The sequence below is a fragment of the Delphinus delphis genome, chromosome 5 (genome assembly GCF_949987515.2).
Source record: "Delphinus delphis chromosome 5, mDelDel1.2, whole genome shotgun sequence".
NCBI classification, from domain to species: Eukaryota; Metazoa; Chordata; class Mammalia; order Artiodactyla; family Delphinidae; genus Delphinus; species Delphinus delphis.
In genome coordinates, this window is record NC_082687.1 from 46,706,951 (window position 1) to 46,725,920 (window position 18,970).

The following is an 18,970-nucleotide window of genomic DNA, read 5'->3' on the forward strand; positions in this document are numbered from 1 at the left end:
TTGAATATTTCATTTACCTCCAAACTACTTAAAATAGTATCATTTAAACATGTAATCAATATTCAGAATTATTAACAAGGCACTTTGCATTCTTTTTTTCATAGGAAGTCTTTGAAATCCATGTGTATTTTACATTATAGCACATTGAATTTAGGACTAACCACTGTTCAAGTGTGTAATAGCCTCGTGTGGCTAGTGGCTACCATAGTGGACAGCACGGTTCTAACCAAACTCCAATTAATTTTACAGCCCTAGACACCCTACCCTGTCAGTAAGCATGCCGTTCCCTCAGTCAAGAAGGAACTCCACCACCTCTCTCTGTTCTCCCCTAGATTTTCCCTGACTTTGAATGCACTCTGCCTGGTATGTGATAAAGTGAAAGGAAAGAACCAAATCCTTTCATCTCTGCATATCCAGTGTCCAGTGAATATCTATAGAATAAGTGAATGAAACATCCTCAGCCGTGGTTTAAATCCACAGGACACAAGTGGCTCAGCTGGAACCCCAGGACTGAGTCAGGGAAACCCAGGACCCAAGGACAGGTTCAGGAAAGGGGAATAGGGTCCTGAAAATGAGTGACTTTGTTTAGGAACGGCTACTCACATGTGCATTACAAACTGCTAAGTGTTCCTAGTAGGGTTGAGTGGGCTGTGAACTGGGATTTGTAGGAAAACCTGGCTTTTTAGGGAGACCTACAGCCCCTCTAATGGGTCTTCTGTAATCATTTGGTGGATCTGATCTCTGTCACTTATGACTTAATTATGCTATTGTTTAGCTACATGGGAAAGACAGAACATTCCAGTAGCTCTGCCCCAGTATTTGACAGTCCCACAGGTTCCGTCCAGACTGAGTCAGCTGTGTGTGTGCAAAGAAGGCGAGGGCATGCGGCCCCCCATTGGTCAGTGTGGACTGGCCTGGGGTGGGAGTCTCTGAGATGGGGAGGCCACGCTGGGCAGTGCAGGGCCTGATTGATGGGACACACAATTTACAGTGGCACATTCCCCATGACTTTCACGTATTCATGAGTTCAGAATATTAGTGTTTTTGGAAAAAGATGGTGGAAGTTCCACAGGTAGATAAAAAGCCAGTCAGTCTGGTTTAAGGAATGTAGTGTGTTATTTACATTTTTATTAAGCTGTGGATGGAGCAGCCCTGGAACAGTTCTGTTGACACAAAGCTAATTTGCCTCACGATCCTGTTGCTTAGTGACCTACTTGCCTAAAATTGTGTATCCAATGGCTTCTGCAACCTTTTTGAGATTTTTCATTTTGTCCGGTTTCTTTTTCTATTTTGCCTACTATTTAGCATTTCAAGAATTTTTTAAAAAATTAATGTGTCCAAGGGCTCTATCAACTAACTTTCATGTTTCTAACATGTATTTGCTGAATTTACAATATCCCATTAAACATCTTCTCCTTGACTTTCTTAGTTTTGCTGTTTGGATTGTTAATTTCTTTTATAAGGTCTTATTACTGCTTTGATAGTAAGGAAAAAGATGTGAGGGACAAATATTTCCTAAGTGTTTTTTAATTATTATTCACTGACCATTAAGTAATACTGGATTATAAAGTAATCAACATGTACAATATCATATATAGCATTACCTTTAAAAGAGTAAAATATATTTTATCTTATAAAAGTAATATATATAAGCAGCAAAGATAAAGTTGAAAGTACAGGAAAGTAAAATAAAAAAACTACTGCTACCCTCCATGGTTTCACTGTCTCAAAGATAACCAGTGCTAATGGGTAGATTCTCAGTCATTTTCACATGGTTGTGTCTTACTTTTACATGGTTATACTGTATATACTTATGCATGTTCATGTACATACGAGTATATTCTACTCACTTAATATTACATCAGAGGTATTTTCCCATGTATGTGTTAGTCATTATACAAATATATTTTCGTGATGATAATATTCAAGAGATAGAGGAAATATATTACTATACTTAACCACTCCCTTCTTCTTGGATATGTCTATCAGTTCTCGTTCCATCCTTTGGTTACCACATGGATTGAATGTTCTCCTCATGTTTGCCAACCGATTGTGTTTCCACATTCTTAGTTCTTGTCCTTTGCCAGTTTGCCTGTCTGGGTTCCGGTGTGTTCATGCCACTCCATAAGCTTTTTATATAATAACAACATTAACCCTGTGTCACAATTGTGGCAACTGTTTCTCTATTGTTTGCTTTTTTTTTTTTTTTTTTTTTTTTTTTGCGGTACGCAGGCCTCTCGCTGTTGTGGCCTCTCCCGTTGTGGAGCACAGGCTCCGGACGCGCAGGCTCAACGGCCATGGCTCACGGGCCTAGCCGCTCCGCGGCATGTGGGATCTTCCCGGACCGGGGCACGAACCCGTGTCCTCTGCAACGGCAGGCGGACTCTCAACCACTGCGCCACCAGGGAAGCCCTTGTTTGCATTTTTAATTTTAAAATTTATATGTAACCAAATCTATTCTGTAATGAACTTTTCTATCATTTCTGAGTTTAAAAAGTCCCACTTCCTTCAAAGGTTTGATATTCAAGTCTATTTTCTTGTAGTTCTCTTTTTTTCACATTTAATTTCTTATGGATCTAATTGTCTCCTTACAATTTAGCCAAGATAGGAACTTAGTTTAAAGTTTCAAATGCTGTACTCTTATTCCTTTGGTCCTTTACTCAACTCTGAGCCAAGCTATATATATATATATTTTTTTTAAATACCAAAGAGATGGTAGAAAAAAATTTAAATGCCATGGTTTTTGTTTCCATTATTGTAAGAGGATGCTTATCTCTTTTTCTAAACCTGACTCACTCTACTCTGATAGGACCGTTTTTCTCAAAATAGAAACAGAAATAGCTTTAGATAAATCAGTTTTTTAAAAAATCAAAAGTGAGAAAAATAGAAAAAGATCTGCTTCTTATCCTGTACAAAAAGGCGGCAACCAGGTGGGTTTTAAATGCATGTGGAGTCCTGGGTGAGCCAGCAGGGTAACACTTGGAGGACGGGGAACCATTTCCGTCTTCATCAGTGAAGCTGTTTCTTATACATGGCCAACAAACATGGGCCACCGCCCACCCCCTACCCAGTGCTTTTTCTCCGAGTCCTGCTGTGGACTCTGGGTTTTCAGTCTTTCTCCTAGTTGACAAGGCAGTGGTGATAGAAAGTTCAGCAGCCCGCTGTTCAGACTCCGCCTTTGGCCGGCTTTCCTGCTCTGCCCTCTCTTCTGGGTCATCCCATCCACTCTGACTGCACTTCACTTCCCTGCCATGCCCCGAGCTGCAGGCTGCTCCTTTTTTTTTTTTTAACATACACAAAGTTGGAAGAAGCTTTTTATTTATTTATTTATCTATTTTTGGCTGTGTTGGGTCTTCATTGCTGTGCGTGGGCCCTCTCTAGCTGCGGGGAGCGGGGGCTACTCTTCGCTGTGGTGTGCGGGCCTCTCACCGCGGCGGCCTCCCCCGCTGCGGAGCACAGGCTCAGTAGTTGTGGCTCATGGGCTCAGCAGTTGTGGCTCACGGGCTGCAGAGCGCAGGCCCAGGAGCTGCGGCACACGGGCCTACCTGCTCCGCGGCATGTGGGATCGTCCCAGACCAGGGCTCGAACCCGTGCCCCTTGCATTGGCAGGCAGATTCCTAACCACTGCGCCACCAGGGAAGTCCTGGCTGCTTTTTCTAAACCGCCTCTGCAATGCGTCATCCTCTGCCCCACCACAGTTTTCTCACCCTCCACTTAGGAAACACATCCTGTGCTGTCGTGCGATGCTGCCTGCCTTGCTCTCCCTCTGCCTCTGTCTGGGAGCCCCTCCACCCTCCCACTCCCGGGAAGCCTACTCCTTCTGGAACCAAGTGTGCTCCTGCCCAGTGTTCCCTCAGGACACCCATTCCAGTTGCCCACCCCCCCTGCCCCCGACCTAGCACCTTGGGGTCAGCTTCAGAGCTCTTTCTACATGTGAGGTAGCCCTTTAAACGGCAGCCTGTTCTGCTCTGCTGAGGACAGGACCCAGGTCTTAACATCTCTCCATCTCAAGAACTTAGCACAAGCCCCCTCCTACATGATATTAGTAGCTAATGTTTCCTAAAGCACTTAGTATGCGCCAGGTAGTGTTCTAACTGGATGTCAAGCTTATGTGGCTTTAATTCTCACAACAACCCTACAAGGAAGGGATGCTGTTATTTCCATTTTACAGATGAGGAAACTGAGGCACAGAAGTTAGTAACGGATGAAGCCAGGATTGAATGCAAGCCTGACAATCAGATCTCAATCCAGACTCTACCCAGTGTGTTCAGTCACTTCTTGTAGGAATCCTCAACAGGGAGCATTGGGTGAATGGAGAACAGAAATGACTTGGGACATTGGATTATATGATATTGAATGTATCTAATTTATCCAACACCTCTGAGGAATTAGATATTGCAGAGATGTTAGTTTTCCAATTGATTAAAATTATTCCTTTTGGTTTCCTTATCTCAGGCGTATTTTTTGCCTTCTGTGATGGTGAGATTTTGCCTAAACATTCAGGAGATTAAAAATTCTTTTTTGTTTTAAAAAGTGAGAACTTCTTTTAAAAAAACGTTTTAAATGAAATATCTGTAAAATCAATATGTATTTTCCTGCCAGATTAAACAGTTCATGGGGCGTAATCAACCTTTTCTTAGTGACTAGGGCTATCATTGTGATTAACAAACAGTAAACTGTATTCTGAGCCTGTGATGTCCTGGAGTGTTTGACATCAATCAGTAGGATTAATTAGTATCTACTAAGTACCATGGACTATACCAGGCACTTTCAAGTATGGTTCCTTAATTAATTGTCTAGGCCTGCGATTTTGCTTTGCCTTTTTGTTTTTTTAATTTTGTTTCTATTTCTGGAAGCTTCTTTGGTCTTCTCCGATACAGTAAAGCACGAATCCATCACTTCTTGCTCTCAGTCTGCTGTTCACCAGGACAGCGCCCTGCCTCTAGCTGACTATGGTTGATCAGCTATCGGGAGATTTGGGTAACGAGACTTGTTGCTCTTGTTACTAAACTCCCTCTCCTTTTGCTGTGACCTCCCTAGGGTCACCAGCGAGACAGGTGTGCTTGGAAGGGGAAGCCTTTTGGGTTTCCTCTGACTGTCACATGTTGTTTTGAGACGGAGGTCCCTTGCCATCCCTCCCCTTGGTTTTCATGGCCTCTGCAGAGCTGGAGGCCACTCCTGACAGCCCTGTGACACTGTCTCCCTTCAGTTAGATGGCTCAGCAAAGGCTGTGTGTCGGCCATGCCCGAGGACGGCTGGTGACTGAGGGAAGTCTCCTGGTTAGCTCTGAGAGACCTGACATGAACCCTTTGTGCCTGCCAAGGGAATGAAATGTTTCTGTGGTTCGGGAACCCTTGGCTTTGACTTTTTGAAGTTTATTGAGAAACCAAGTCAAGTTACGAGGCAGAAAGCGATTGGAACATCCATGTGCAATTTCCCTTTAAAACATCAGGTTCTTACAGGGTAAGCAGTAAAGAAAACATTTTAAAAGTCATCTTCAAAGTCAGTAAACATGCATAGACATAAACGAAGCAGGCTCTAGACTTGGAATTACTCAGGCCTCTAGGTGTATGACCTAAGGCTCAGTGAAAACAACAAAAAGTCTTGGGAAGGTCATCGATTTTCGTCATCAGTTAGAAAACTTGGCAGTGTTGGTCCCTGACTTCTGAATCTGTGTTGATCCCAGCTCTTGACTGCCGGGCCCAGCTTTCTGTGAGTGCAAGGAAACTGGCGTTCACCCTGGGGTCGCTTTTTCTACTTCTAGTTCCCTGGTGGTCAGCAGGGCCAAGCTGGGATCCTGGGCCCCGATCATACACAGCTTCTCCTGGAGAAGTCTGTCCTTTCCCCTTCCCTGGAGGGCGGCTCTGGGACCAGAGCAGGGGAGGGGCCCTCTCTGCAGGCACCTGCCTTGGCTCAGACAGGGATTTGCCTTTGAAATTTCTTCTTTTCCTCCAGCTTCTAACAAATCCCTTTGCATTCCCTTAGGTGTAGATTCAAGGAAGACCTTGGACATGAAGTCAGGCTACCAAGAGTCTAAACCCGGGTCTGACACTTCTTGGTTAGTCCTGGGAAAGTTACGTTAGCTGAATCTCTGTTTCCTCATGGGCTATGATTTCTCTATGAGAGGGTTTTTGGTTGCAAGCAAGAGAAACCTCTAATTTAAGTAAAAAGAGCGTGTATTGGAAGGCTATAAAGTGGGTTACAGCTCCCAAGGAAACGTGTAAAGAAGAAAGGGGCAGGGGCCGGGGAAGCTTTGTAGACCCAAGTCCCAGGAGCCCATGGGTCATCTGTGCGTCCTGAGAGAAGACGTCTGTCTACTGTGTTTTCCATCCTGAGGCTCTGTGCTCAGGATTCCAGGGCCAAGGAAAAGGAATTGGGTACCACCCCACTGCCCAGTGCAGGAGAGGAAAGAAAATGAGGGCTCTGACCAGCAGAAAGGGGAGTGAGTATCTAACAACCAAACGTCCAGTGCAAACACCCCGAACTGCAAACTGCACAAGGCTTTTAACAAGTATTTGTACGTATTCCTCGCAAACTGGAAGGGCGTGGACTTTTTTTCTCTCATACTTATTTAGATTTGGCAATTGATAGAGGCACTCATCAGTTTCATCCTACAGACAGTTAGTAAGCACCTACTAGGAGAGACCATCTGATTCAGAGGAGAGAGTACTAGGCAAGAATTAGAAGACTTGAGCTTAGGTTCTGACTCTTCCACTGGCCTGAGTCCCCATCTGGAAAAGTTGGATGAAAATACTTGCTCCGTGTGTGCCACAGGCTTGTTAGAAAGATTAAATGATATCAAATGGCGTAGTGTGGTCAAACCCTTGGAAGAGCTGTACAAGTCTCAGATATTTATATTACTGTGTGTAGCTTGGTGCTAAGTACTAGAGAAGAACGAAGACTCATCTGCTTTTACGTATAGGTATGCATTTGTTTATTGTTTGCTTGTCTATTTTTATTTTAAAATCTAGAAAAGATTTGGGGCATACAAGTTTCTTAAGCTTACTTGCAATCTACCTGAGGCTTCAAGCTAATTTCTTCACAATCTAAATGACGTCGCTAAGCATTTTATAACTGAGTGCCAGGCTCCATGGGTGTTAAGGGATGGGAAACCCCACGTGTGGCTGTGGTTGGGAAAGGCCTCTAGAGGAGGTGGTAGCCCCACTGCCTAATGCCTTCGTACCTTTGTCTAAATTAGCTCTGTTCAATCGAAATATAATGTGAAACACATATGTCATTCCAGGTTTTTCTAGTAGCCACATTAAAAAAAAATAAAAAGAAACAGATGCAATTAGTTTTAATAATATATTTTTAGTTTACTCATTCCATCTAAAATAGTAACATTTCTGAATGGATAAAGAAGATATGGTACACACACACACACACACACACACACAATGGAATACTACTCAGCCATAAAAAAGAACAACATTTTGTCATTTACAGCAGTGTGGATGGACTTGGAGAGCATTATGCTAAGTGAGATAAGTCAGAGAAAGACAAATACTGTATGATATCACTCATCTGTGGAATCTAAAAACTACAACAAACTAGTGAATATAACAAAAAAGATTCACGGATATAGAGAACAAGCTAGTGGTTACCAGCAGGGAGAGGGAAGCGGGGAGGGGTCGGGGAGTAAGAGGTACAAACTATTAGGTATAAAATAAACTATAGGGATATATTGTACAACACAGGGAATATAGCCAATATTTTATAATAACTATAAGTGAAGTATAACCTTTAAAAATTGTGAATCACTGTATTGTACTGTACACCTATAACTTATATAATATTGTAGAGCAACTATGCTTCAATTTAAAAAATAAATAGTATCATTTCAACATGTAATCAATATAAAAAAGTTGAGATATTTTACATTCTTTTTTTTTTTTTTTTTTTTTGGTACTGGTTTTGAAATCTGCTATGTATTTTACCCTTACAACACATCGCAGTTCCAATTAGCTACAGTTCAAGGGTTCAGGACTACCAGGTGAGTCAACACAGCCCTTGATGAGACAGGAAGAAGAACAGGTAAGCGGCAGAGAAGGAATAGACATGGCAATTTAGTGACCATCTACTATGGACCAGGCAGACTCAGGACTGGCATGAGGCATTTGATTGTCAAAACATCAGTCCTGTTTTTATATAAAATTTTGATATTTTGTTCATCGTGAATTTTTAGCATTAATTTTGGTCTTTTAAAATTGCATTAAAGTATTATTTGTTTTGACTACTGTTTGGGCACCTCTTACATTTTGTACCCAAGGCAGGTGCATCACTTCCCTCACCCTAGTCTCAGGCCTGGCACCAGACACCTCCTACCAACTTTGCTAATACCTCATCTGGGGGCACTCACAGGTACCAAGCTGAAATGGATATCAAAGCCAGGAGTGAACTCCTCTAATTTACTAAACCTTAGGCATTCGTTTTGTTCAATGGATTTTTAATTGAATTCAACTTAGAAATAAAAAGACATGGGTAAACACATTGAAATTGAAACTGAATTTATGAACTGAAAAATTTGAAAATATTTTGGGACCAAACTATAACCCAGGAGAGAGTTCACTGGCTTTGATTCCCTAGTTAAGGTGACCCTTGACCATTGCGTTTCCCAAATTATGAGGGGAAAGAATGAAAACAACACTTTTTTTTTTTTTTTTTTTTTTGCGGTACGCGGGCCTCTCACTGTTGTGGCCTCTCCCGTTGCGGAGCACAGGCTCCGGACGCGCAGGCTCAGCGGCCATGGCTCACGGGCCCAGCCGCTCCGTGGCATGTGGGATCTTCCCAGACCGGGGCACGAACCCATGTCCCCTGCATCGGCAGGCGGACTCTCAACCACTGCGCCACCAGGGAAGCCCAAAACAACACTTTTTTCCTCTTTCCGGGGCCTCATTTCCTTTTCACATTATAGCTTAAATCTCCAGGGTTTAGGGGGTCAGTATCTGCAGTCTCCCTCAATATGGGTTGTACTGGGAATGTTATATTGAAAATAACTTTGATGCTGAAAGAAAGGAAAAGTGTTACTTAGTAAAGTGTTGCCTATTTTCAAACGAAATCCTCTTCTTCTAGGGAACTCAGAAACAAAGAAGATATTCAATTTGGAGATAACGGAACAACAATATCTGCCGTGAGCAACAAGGCCTATGTTTTTGAACGAGATAAATCTGTTGGAGACCCTAAAGTTGACTTACTTAGAACATTAAATATTCCTGCACTGGTAAGTAGGCATTTTAAATCTCATTATTGTGGATTTTAGAAGAAAGGAAAAAGCTAAGTTAAGGCCATTATGGTTTTACCTTTAGGAGCTATTAAGTTATATATATGTGTGTGTGTATGTATATATTTATATTTTCCCCCCTTCTTTAAAGTTCGTTTCAGACTTTTTTTGAGGTTTTTCAAATGTGGTCTTTTCAAATGGTGACAGAATGTAAGTTTTAGGATTTTTTTCACAGTTTCTTCCTGTGTGTTCATATGAGGCCCAGGAGACTTCTTCTATCCCCTCTGAGGTTCCCGCTCCAACTCCTGGGTGACCGCTGCGTATGCAGCTGGACACTTATGGTGGACCCAGGACCTGGAAAGTATTAGATCCCAGGTCTGGCCCTGCCCAGCTGGCTAGTGGGGCAGAGTTTATGGGGACCCAGCCTCTAACCCGGATCGGGAGGAAGATGGTGCCACCTTGTGGCTAAAGATGCCAATATATTGCAAGAGTTTTTCCCCTTCTGTGGTGTTGGGAGAACTCTGAGAGTTGCGAGTGAGGATGCTAAAATGACAGTTACAAAATGTAATACTGAGAAAGGACAATAAGTGAAGAGTCTTATTCTTCACACTCAGCCAGAGAGGAGCTCTTTGGTTAACCTCTCAGCTGTTTGATCTCAACGTTTTACATTTACGTTTGCAGCCCCGTTTGCTGAAGGGGCAGTAGGAGAGTGGGGTGGGGACACTGCTCTCTGAATGTGCCTGTGTTCCTCAGACCGCCATGGAATGGGCCAAGCTACCCTTTCTCCACGAGCTCATCGAGGCCCTGTTGAAGGCGTATCAGCAGAAGCTCTTTGTGACCCACACGGTGGATGAATTGCTCTGGGGCTACAAAGATGAGATCTTATCCCTCATCAACATTTTAAAACCTGACATCTCTCCCTATTTTGGCCTGTTCTATGGGGTAAGTCCATTTTTCTTTTCACAGATTCTTTGTTCAGCTGAGGAGGAGGGCATTCCAAGACAGATTTTATCTTCACTTCGGGTTTCTTCTAGGAGAAGACCAAAGTTGCTTGGAATTCTAGATCTCTTGTAGAGTATGGGAAAAATAAGAAAGTGCTTTAGTAGGGGAAAAAAAATTTTTTTTTTTTTTTTTTTTTTTTTTTGCGGTACGGGGGCCTCTCTCTCACTGCTGCGGCCTCTCCCGTTGCGGAGCACAGGCTCCGGACGCGCAGGCCCAGCGGCCATGGCTCACGGGCCCAGCCGCTCCGCGGCATGTGGGATTTTCCCAGACCGGGGCACAAACTCGTGTCCCCTGCATCGGCAGGCGGACTCCCAACCACTGCGCCACCAGGGAAGCCCATCCCACAATTTTAGCATGCTACCAGTGCTGACTTTGAATGAGTGTCACTATGAAAAATATATAGAGTGTGCTGTGCCATTAATCGGGTGCAGTCTTTCAAAGTGTCATAAATTTCAGTGATCAATGCCGAGTCTTGTTTTGATGACTTGGAGACTAAACCCATGGATCAGTCTGACAGAGGCAAATAAGAAACTAAATAGGGATGTGATAGTCCATTAGGAGTGGGAGCTACTTGTTAGATTTTTAGACATTTGTGAAAGAGGCTGGATAATTTGAAACTCTGTGTGTCCCTCGTCTATGATTTCTTTTGTTTATAAGTGGAATTTTGTATCATTTTTGGCAGATTTTATTTACTTTGGCTTGAACCCCAAAATATCAGTATTCACGTAATTATTATTCAAAGCATATGTTATTGCTGCCTGAGCTTCCAATGAATTAAAATGAAAAGCAATTAAAAATCTATCCCCCCCCAAAAAAAACAAAAAAAAAAAACTTGAGTAAAATGGATTGTTGGAAGGTTGGTAAATGACAAACTTAAGCTCAGGAAGAGAGGTAGGTTCAGGACAGGATATGGAATTATGATGAATTTCCCCATCTTTAAATTTGTGGTTATTCTCTGGGTCTAACTACTGGAGAACCTCACCCTCATCATGTAATCTCTTAGCATTTCAGTTGCTTAGTGGTAATAATACTGCCCCTCTACCTTCAGGGATATATAAAACTTAAAAACTGTTCAAACGAAATGGTAAACAACTTTTAAATATTATCTTTGCAAGAGGAGGCTGGTCCTAGGAATAGGGTCCCACCACTCCTAAATCCTTCACTCTGGGCAAGCAGACCCAACAGATGTTCCCTAGAAGCTTCCGTCTCACAGGAGCCAGCTTCCACAGGACCGGAGGAAGCACCGATTTCTTGTTAAGCTGCGACTAGACTCCCTCCTAGAAATAATTTCCAGGAAACTTCCTGCGGAAAGATACAAAGGTTTCCTTAAGCACCCTTTGGTCCCAGTGGCTACCATCCATCTGCCAAGTAGATCCTGTTCCTAATATCTCAGTATTTCTCTGATAACTTTCATGGTATAGCTTGCTTTTTGTTTTTACACTGACCTCATCAAACTTGTATAACTAATATCCTTAAATACCTGTTAAAAATGTAACTCACATTTACAGACAGATTTAAAAATTGGCCCTTTTGCTTTCCCGTGGCAAGGATGTGTGGTTTTACTTTGTAGTTTTTCCCTCTCTGCCTCTCCTTGCAAGCACCACTGTAGCTCTACAAGGCCCTGTTAGTGAAAAGCCCTGGCATTGCTCAGTTCGATTAGTACCTGGTGTAGATTTCCCACATGCAGGAAAAGAGCATGACACTTAGACTCAGGGGGCCTGGATTTGCATTCTGACTTTCTCGCTTAATAGCTATGGGACTTTCCTGAACCTCAGCTTCATCATTTATAACTTGAGGCTAAAGGTATCTACACTTCAAAGTTTGCTTAGAATGGCCAAATGAGAGGCCACAAAAGTGCTTTGCAAACTATAAGTTGCAACACATTTTAGGAACCGTTATTCTTTTTCCCCTTCCATGACCGGCTCAAAATAAAGACCCTGAATTAATATGAATGACTGCTATATGTTTCCATTTGGGAGCCAAATAAACTGTCTCTAGTGTTGTTGGTAAAAAGGCAAAGGTGTTTTTTGTTCAGTTGTTCATCTGCTCTGGCCAATACTGACTCTGTCTCCAGCAGCACAGAAGTCCCTACTTGGGCCGTCATTCATTCAAGACCGGGACAGACCACGGGCTTCTGCACCTCACCGACACCTCCTGCTCTGTACCCATCTGAGCTCAGCCTCAAATCTTTCCTTAATCTCAGTGGCGTCTGCCACATTCCCCTCTGATCCCCTAGGCCTGTGTGCCCGTTCCACCTACTCCAATACACGTTGTGATGAAAAAAGAAAACCTTAGTTAAGGCCGTTGAACACTTTTCCTTCAAAGACTTTAATGATGAAACAGCCAAACAATTAATGGTGCGGGACAGGGTGTGTGAGTGAGAAGGATGAGGTAATACAGACAAGAGTGTTGGCACAGAGCTCCTGAGAACAAGGGACCTGGCTGGATATCAGGTGCTCTTATTTGCATACTGGAAAGCCAATCAGCAAATCTTTACCCGTTGATTTTAGGGTACCTCTGTTTTCCTTGGCATAAGAGAGTTCAAGCACCTCCCAGTAAGTGTGGGTTCTTGGATGTCTAAAGCGATGGTGGCTGGGGAGTATCCTTGAGAGGTCAGCCAGTCCAGCCAATTGTACTGGGAGGATAGATTATGCATGTATTATGCTAGTGGTATGAATGTTGTCTTATTCTCAGAACATTTCTCAACCTCCTGCAGTGATATGTTCCTTGTATTCAACCCACAACCCTACTGCAATAACACAAAACCTATTTATTCCTGCTTGTTCTCAAATAACAAAAGTTCTAGCAAGTAACAGGGAAGCATTGACATTCAGTGTCTGACTCTTGGGCCAGTAACAGCTGGGGAGAACTCTTGGACATACTCTGAAATATTTAAATGCTTAACCACTTAGCTTAACCCACATCTGAGTTCATTGGAGAACTTCAAGAAGTAACACAAGCATTTTTAAAATTTGGTGGTTCAGCATTTTTTTATGTGAATTTGCTTCTAAATTGTGTGTTCGTATTGTTGCCCTTAAAGAGGAGTCCTTTCTCATATCTTAAGCTCATGTAAAATTTCATATGTGGAACACAACATGACTATTATGTATGTGGACCATGTTGATATATTGGCATAGTTGGTGAAGTAGTGTTAAGTGACAAAAAGAAGAACCCAAGTAGGCAAAAAAATTGAAAAAAGAATTCACAAAAAGTATGAATTTTTTTTAAGGAAAATGACTGAATGAAAAAAGAGTGTGAATACAGAAATGCGAAAAGAGATAAGAAACCCCTTTTTTGTTGATCCAATAAGCAAAGTTTAACAAAAGGCGTTTGGGGAATGTAAACTGATTTATCTTGCTGTTTCCACTGGGTGACCTTGAGCAACTTGATACTATGTTTCAAAAGTTTAAAAAACGTTCATGTTGGGCTTCCCTGGTGGCGCAGTGGTTGAGAGTCCGCCTGCCGATGCGCCGGACGCGGGTTCGTGCCCCGGTCCGGGAGGATCCTACATGCCGCGGAGCAGCTGGGCCAGTGAGCCATGGACGCTGGGCCTGCGCGTCCGGAGCCTGTGCTCCGCAGCGGGAGAGGCCGCAGCAGTGAGAGGCCCGCGCACCGCAAAAAAAAAAAAAAAAAAAATGTTCATGTTCTTTTATCTGGCAATTTCACTTTTAGTGGTCTATTTAGAAAATAAAAGCACGGAAAAAGTTTTTAGCCATAAAGATATTCATACATTATTTATAGTAGCAAAACAATTCAAAACTAAATATTCATAATAAGAAAATGGTTAAATTATTTCCACATAATATTATGGGGTCATTAAGTTGTACCTAGGAAGAACTTTCGATAATACAGGAAATATATTATACACGTAAGTAAAGAAATTGTATATATGTATACACAATTGTATGTATGTATAAAAATTGTGTATAGCAGATACTATATGTGTATGTTATATATAATATATCTTAGTTCTATAAACAAATTTTGTGTAGAAAAAAGACTGAAAAGAAGCAGACCAAAATACTAAAAAATAAATACATGTATGTTGCTTCTTGAAGTCCTCCATTTAACTCAGATGTGGTCTAAACTAAGTGGTTAAGCATTTAAATGTTTCAGAGTAACCCATGCTATTTCCCAGAAATCAAAGCTCCATCCCAGATGAAGAACTTGTAAGAATGTACAGTGTGTCTGTCTGTGCCATTAAGAAGTGTAACTTGGAAAGAATATACAGCTCAAGAAAACTTTAATTGAAAAATGGGATTATATTAATACCACTTTTTTTCTATTCAAGTATAATTGGGTCCTGGCCCTAGATTTATGCTTTTTTATTTTTTAATTGAGATATAATTCTCTTAACATAAAATTCACCATTTAAAAGTGTACACTTCAGTGTTTTTTAGTATATTCACAAGGGTGTGCAACCACCAGCACTTTACAATTCCAGAGCATTTTAATCAGCCCCTCCCCCTCCAAAAAAACACAACTTGTTAGCAGTCATTTCCATTCCCCCTCCCACCAGCTCCTGGTAGCCACGAATCTACTTTCTATCTCTATGCATTTTTCTATTCTGGACATCCCTATAAATGGAATGAAATTCATCTGAAATCATATAATATATGATCTTTTGTGTCTGGCTTCTTTTATTTAGTATAATGTTTAGAAGATTCATCCATGTTGTAGCATGTATCAGCACTTCATTCCTTTTTTACGGCTGAGTAATATTCCATTGTATGGGTATACCACACTTTGTTTATCCATTCTTCAGTTGATGAATATTTGGTTTATTTCTACTTTCTGGCTACTATGAATAATGCTGCAAATGGACATTTGTGTACAAGTTTTTGTATGACCATTGGATATAAACCTTGGAGCGGAATTCTCTCGAGTATATCCATAGGAGTAGAATTTGGGAGTCATCTGGCAACATTATGTTTAACTTTTTGAGGAACTGCCAAACTGTATTCCACAGCAACTGCAACATTTTACATTCCTACCAGCAATGCAGGAAGGCTCTAGTTTCTCCACATCTTCACTAACAATTGTTCTTTTCCTTTTTTTTTTAATTGCCATCCTCATGGGTATGAAGTTGTATCTCATTGTGGTTTTGATTTGCATTTTTCTAATAACTGACAATATTGAGCATCTTTTCATGTACTTATTGGCTATGTGTATATTTTCTTTGGAGAAATGTCTCTTCAAATCCTTTGTCCATTATTTAATTGGGCTCATACTTTTTAAAACCATAAAGTAATAATATGGTTAATATGGGATTTAGCAAAATAGTTCCTCTATTCCCTAGTTGTGGTTCAGTCTCATGAGGCAATTAGGCCCAACTAGGGCAGTTTCAATTAGGCCCAACTAGGGCAGTTTCATACAGATTAAATGTGTTAGTTACTGTATCAGTTAGGGTTGTCTAGAAAGACACAATCAATGGAGATCTATATATCTGTTCAGGAATTTATATTAAGGAATTGTCTTATGCACTTGTGGGTCCTGGCAAGTGGCAAGTCTGAAATCCATAGGACAGGCCAGCAGGCTGGAAGCCCAGGCAGGATTTCTATGTTTCAGTCTTAAGAAGAGAACTCCTTTTTCTCCAGGAAACCTCAGACTTTGCTTTTAAAGGCTTCAACTGATTGAATGAGCCCACCCACATTATCAACAGTAATCTCCTTTACTGAAACCGAACTGATCGCATCTACAAAATACAGCAACATCTAGAGTATTGTTTGACCAAACAACTGGCCACCATAGCCTAACCAAGTAAACACATGAAATGAACCATCACAGTTACTATAAATGACCATATTCACTTATTTTCAGAAAAATGGGACTAATGATGGAGACTATGTTTTTCTAACTGGAGAAGACAATTACCTTAACTTTTCCAAGATTGTGGAATGGAATGGAAAAACGTAAGTCTAAAGATTTATTGGTGTAATTATTTTTTCAATTTTCATTTAATTGAGCGTCCACTTCTGCTTTATTTCAAAGAAGTTTAGCACTATCATTTTTTGGATGAAAAACCTATAAATTAAAAAAATCTATAATATGTAAAATATCCTATAATATAAATAATATAGTGTAAATATGTAAAATTATTATCTTGTAAATCAAGATTGGGAATCACAAGCCAATGAAAAGTTTTGCTCTTCCGCTTAGTCATTGAATGATATGTAGCTGCAGCGCAAATACTTCTCAAATCACTGCTTGTTTTGGGGGAAGGAGAGAGGTCCTTTTTTTTTATTTAATTTAGTGATTCTGCATTGTTTGTGTATTTTTTTTAAGATGAAATACATTTGAGTTCAGCATTATAGCATTTCAAAATATTTTTAATGTTTATAATTTATAAACAAACTACCTCCAAATAGGGACTGAGGCAGCTTGCAATAAAGCCACACGTAAAGCAGAATGACTTTTTTAAGTCATAGAAATTAGGAATCTTCGAGAGAAAAGGAGGCTAATTCTTCAGGAACTATGGTAAAAGGGATTTTGTTCTTGAACATTAGATTTACTTCGCAGCTTCCCAGAAATACAGGCAAAAAAACTGGCGTGGAATATTATCCGCACAACTTTTCTGTAAAGCAAAAACTGTTTTTAAATTTTAAGTTTATTTAACTTTTTTAAAACACACATATCCAGGTACATACACATACATTTGCACATGCATGAGGGAGCGCATGCGTGCACACACACACATTCCCAAGGATATAAGAACCCTAAAAGAATATGAGAAACTGGCAACGGTATTGCCTTTGGAGGGTTAACTAGATGACTGGGTACTGAGCTGGGAAGGAGATTTACTTGTAAACAGAATATAGCTGGATTTTGTTTTAAACCCAATCTGTTATTTTCTTTCCATATTTTCTTTCTTCTTTTAATAGGAGAGTTTAATCCTTTTATATACATGTTGTAATTACTGATACATTTACGATATAATGATATATTATTTGATATATTGAGACCCATTTTGACATTATTTTTCACGCTTAGCTGGTTTATATCTATTCTACCCTTTGATTGTCTTTAACAATTTTTTTTCTAACAGAATCTAAAGCTATCTATTATCTCTCTTCTTCAAATGAGACAATAACTTTACCCATTTCTTAATACCCACACCTTCTACGTTATTCTTGTCTACAACTTGTTTCACCTTCTTCGGAAGCCAAATATAAGTAAAATTTCATTATTTTTATAGTGAATAAGTAAATATACCAACATATTTTATGAATTTATTATTATTTTTCCTTCTCACATCTTCCCCTTGGATTTAGTTTTCTTCTTGCTGAAGGTCATTAGTACAGTAGTTCTTAAACAGGGGCAATTTTGCTCTCTAGAGGACATTTGGTGATGCCTGGACACATTTTTGGTTGTCACAACTGGAGGTTGCTACTGGCATCTACTGGGTAGAGACCTGGGATGCTGTTAAACATCCTGCAGTGTACGGAACAGTCCCCCACAAAGAATTAATCAGGCTCAAAATGTTACTAGGTTGGGAAACACTCTATTAGTAGTTCCTTTGGTGAGGATCTGTGGGTGGTAAACTTTCTTAGACTTTGCATATTTAAAAATATCTTTATTGCACTTTCAGCTGTTAATGGTTTTAGTTGGGTATAGAATTCTAGGTTGACAGTTCAGAATTATGAAGATGTTACTCCATTGGCTTTTGATATCTATCTTCTTCCTTGGCCTTTTGCAGTTTTAGTGCAACATATCTAGATTTGAATTTATTTTATTTATTCTATTTGGCCCTTGGGGCATACTTTCAATCCAAGGTCTCGTATCTTTCGTAAATTTTGGAAAACTTTCAGCCATTATCTCTTAAATTATTGCTTCTCTGTTATTCACTCTATTCTCACTACCCTCCCACAAACTCCTATTAAATATTTATTGGAGCCTCTTGATATATTCTCTGTATCTTGATCCTTTAATTTTTAATCTTTCTGAGCTTATATTTGTATAAATTCCTTAGAGCGATCTTTCAGTTAGCCAGTTCTTTCCAACTACCTACAGTCTAGAGCTTATCCCTATATGGAGTTTTTCTTTCAGAAAACTTTTTTATTGTGTTTTTATTCTGAAGGTTTCTATTTTTCATTCTTTGGGTCTCACTACTCTTATCTCATTCTTTTTTGTTTGTTTTTAATAATTTACCATTCTTTTTTAACAGATGTTATTCTTCCATTTGTCTCTTTGAGGATACTAAACAACATATTTATTAGCCAGATTGTTCAATTATTTTAATTTCTTCTCAGGTGAATTCATCTTATTGTTGATTTTGTTGCCTATCTCTTAGTATAAGTTTCTTTCATTAAAAAAAATGTTGACTTGCAGAATAATTATTTGGGAAGTCTGTCTGTTATCTATCTATCCATCCATCCATTCTACCATCCATCTATCCTCTCACCTCTCCCTAGGTAACACTTTTGCAGTTGCCTCCATGTAGCCTACCTAGGAACCCCAACACCAGTACACATGGTGGGTCTCCACCTCACGATTACCCAGGGTTCATCACAGATCTGGCCAAAGGGTCAGCAGGCAGCTTGACTCAGGTTCTGGATGTGAGGCTGTGCCTGGGGCTTTCTGCCTCTCAGCAGCTCAGCTTTGCTTTCTTCGGCCTCTCTCGCTGACCAGAAAATCCCTGCCCCCAGATCCTGGTTTCACACCCTTGCTGGACCACTTTTAATCCTCATTAACCTCAGGAGCTAGACTTGCAGATCTTTCTCCTGGCTTCCAGACCTGCAGTCCAGTGGG

The 18,970-nt window shown here is 40.6% G+C and overlaps 1 protein-coding gene across 1 annotated transcript in view; it reads left to right on the plus strand.

Moving 5' to 3' along the window:
• The window catches only part of SCARB2 (scavenger receptor class B member 2), a 70,557-nt gene that overhangs the window by 30,985 nt on the left and 20,602 nt on the right, over positions 1-18,970 (plus strand). Inside the window, exons 3-5 of the mRNA XM_060012335.1 lie at positions 9,073-9,220; positions 9,974-10,162; positions 16,043-16,134. Coding sequence (XP_059868318.1) covers positions 9,073-9,220; positions 9,974-10,162; positions 16,043-16,134 — 429 coding nt within the window. The remainder of the gene's footprint in view (positions 1-9,072; positions 9,221-9,973; positions 10,163-16,042; positions 16,135-18,970) is intronic.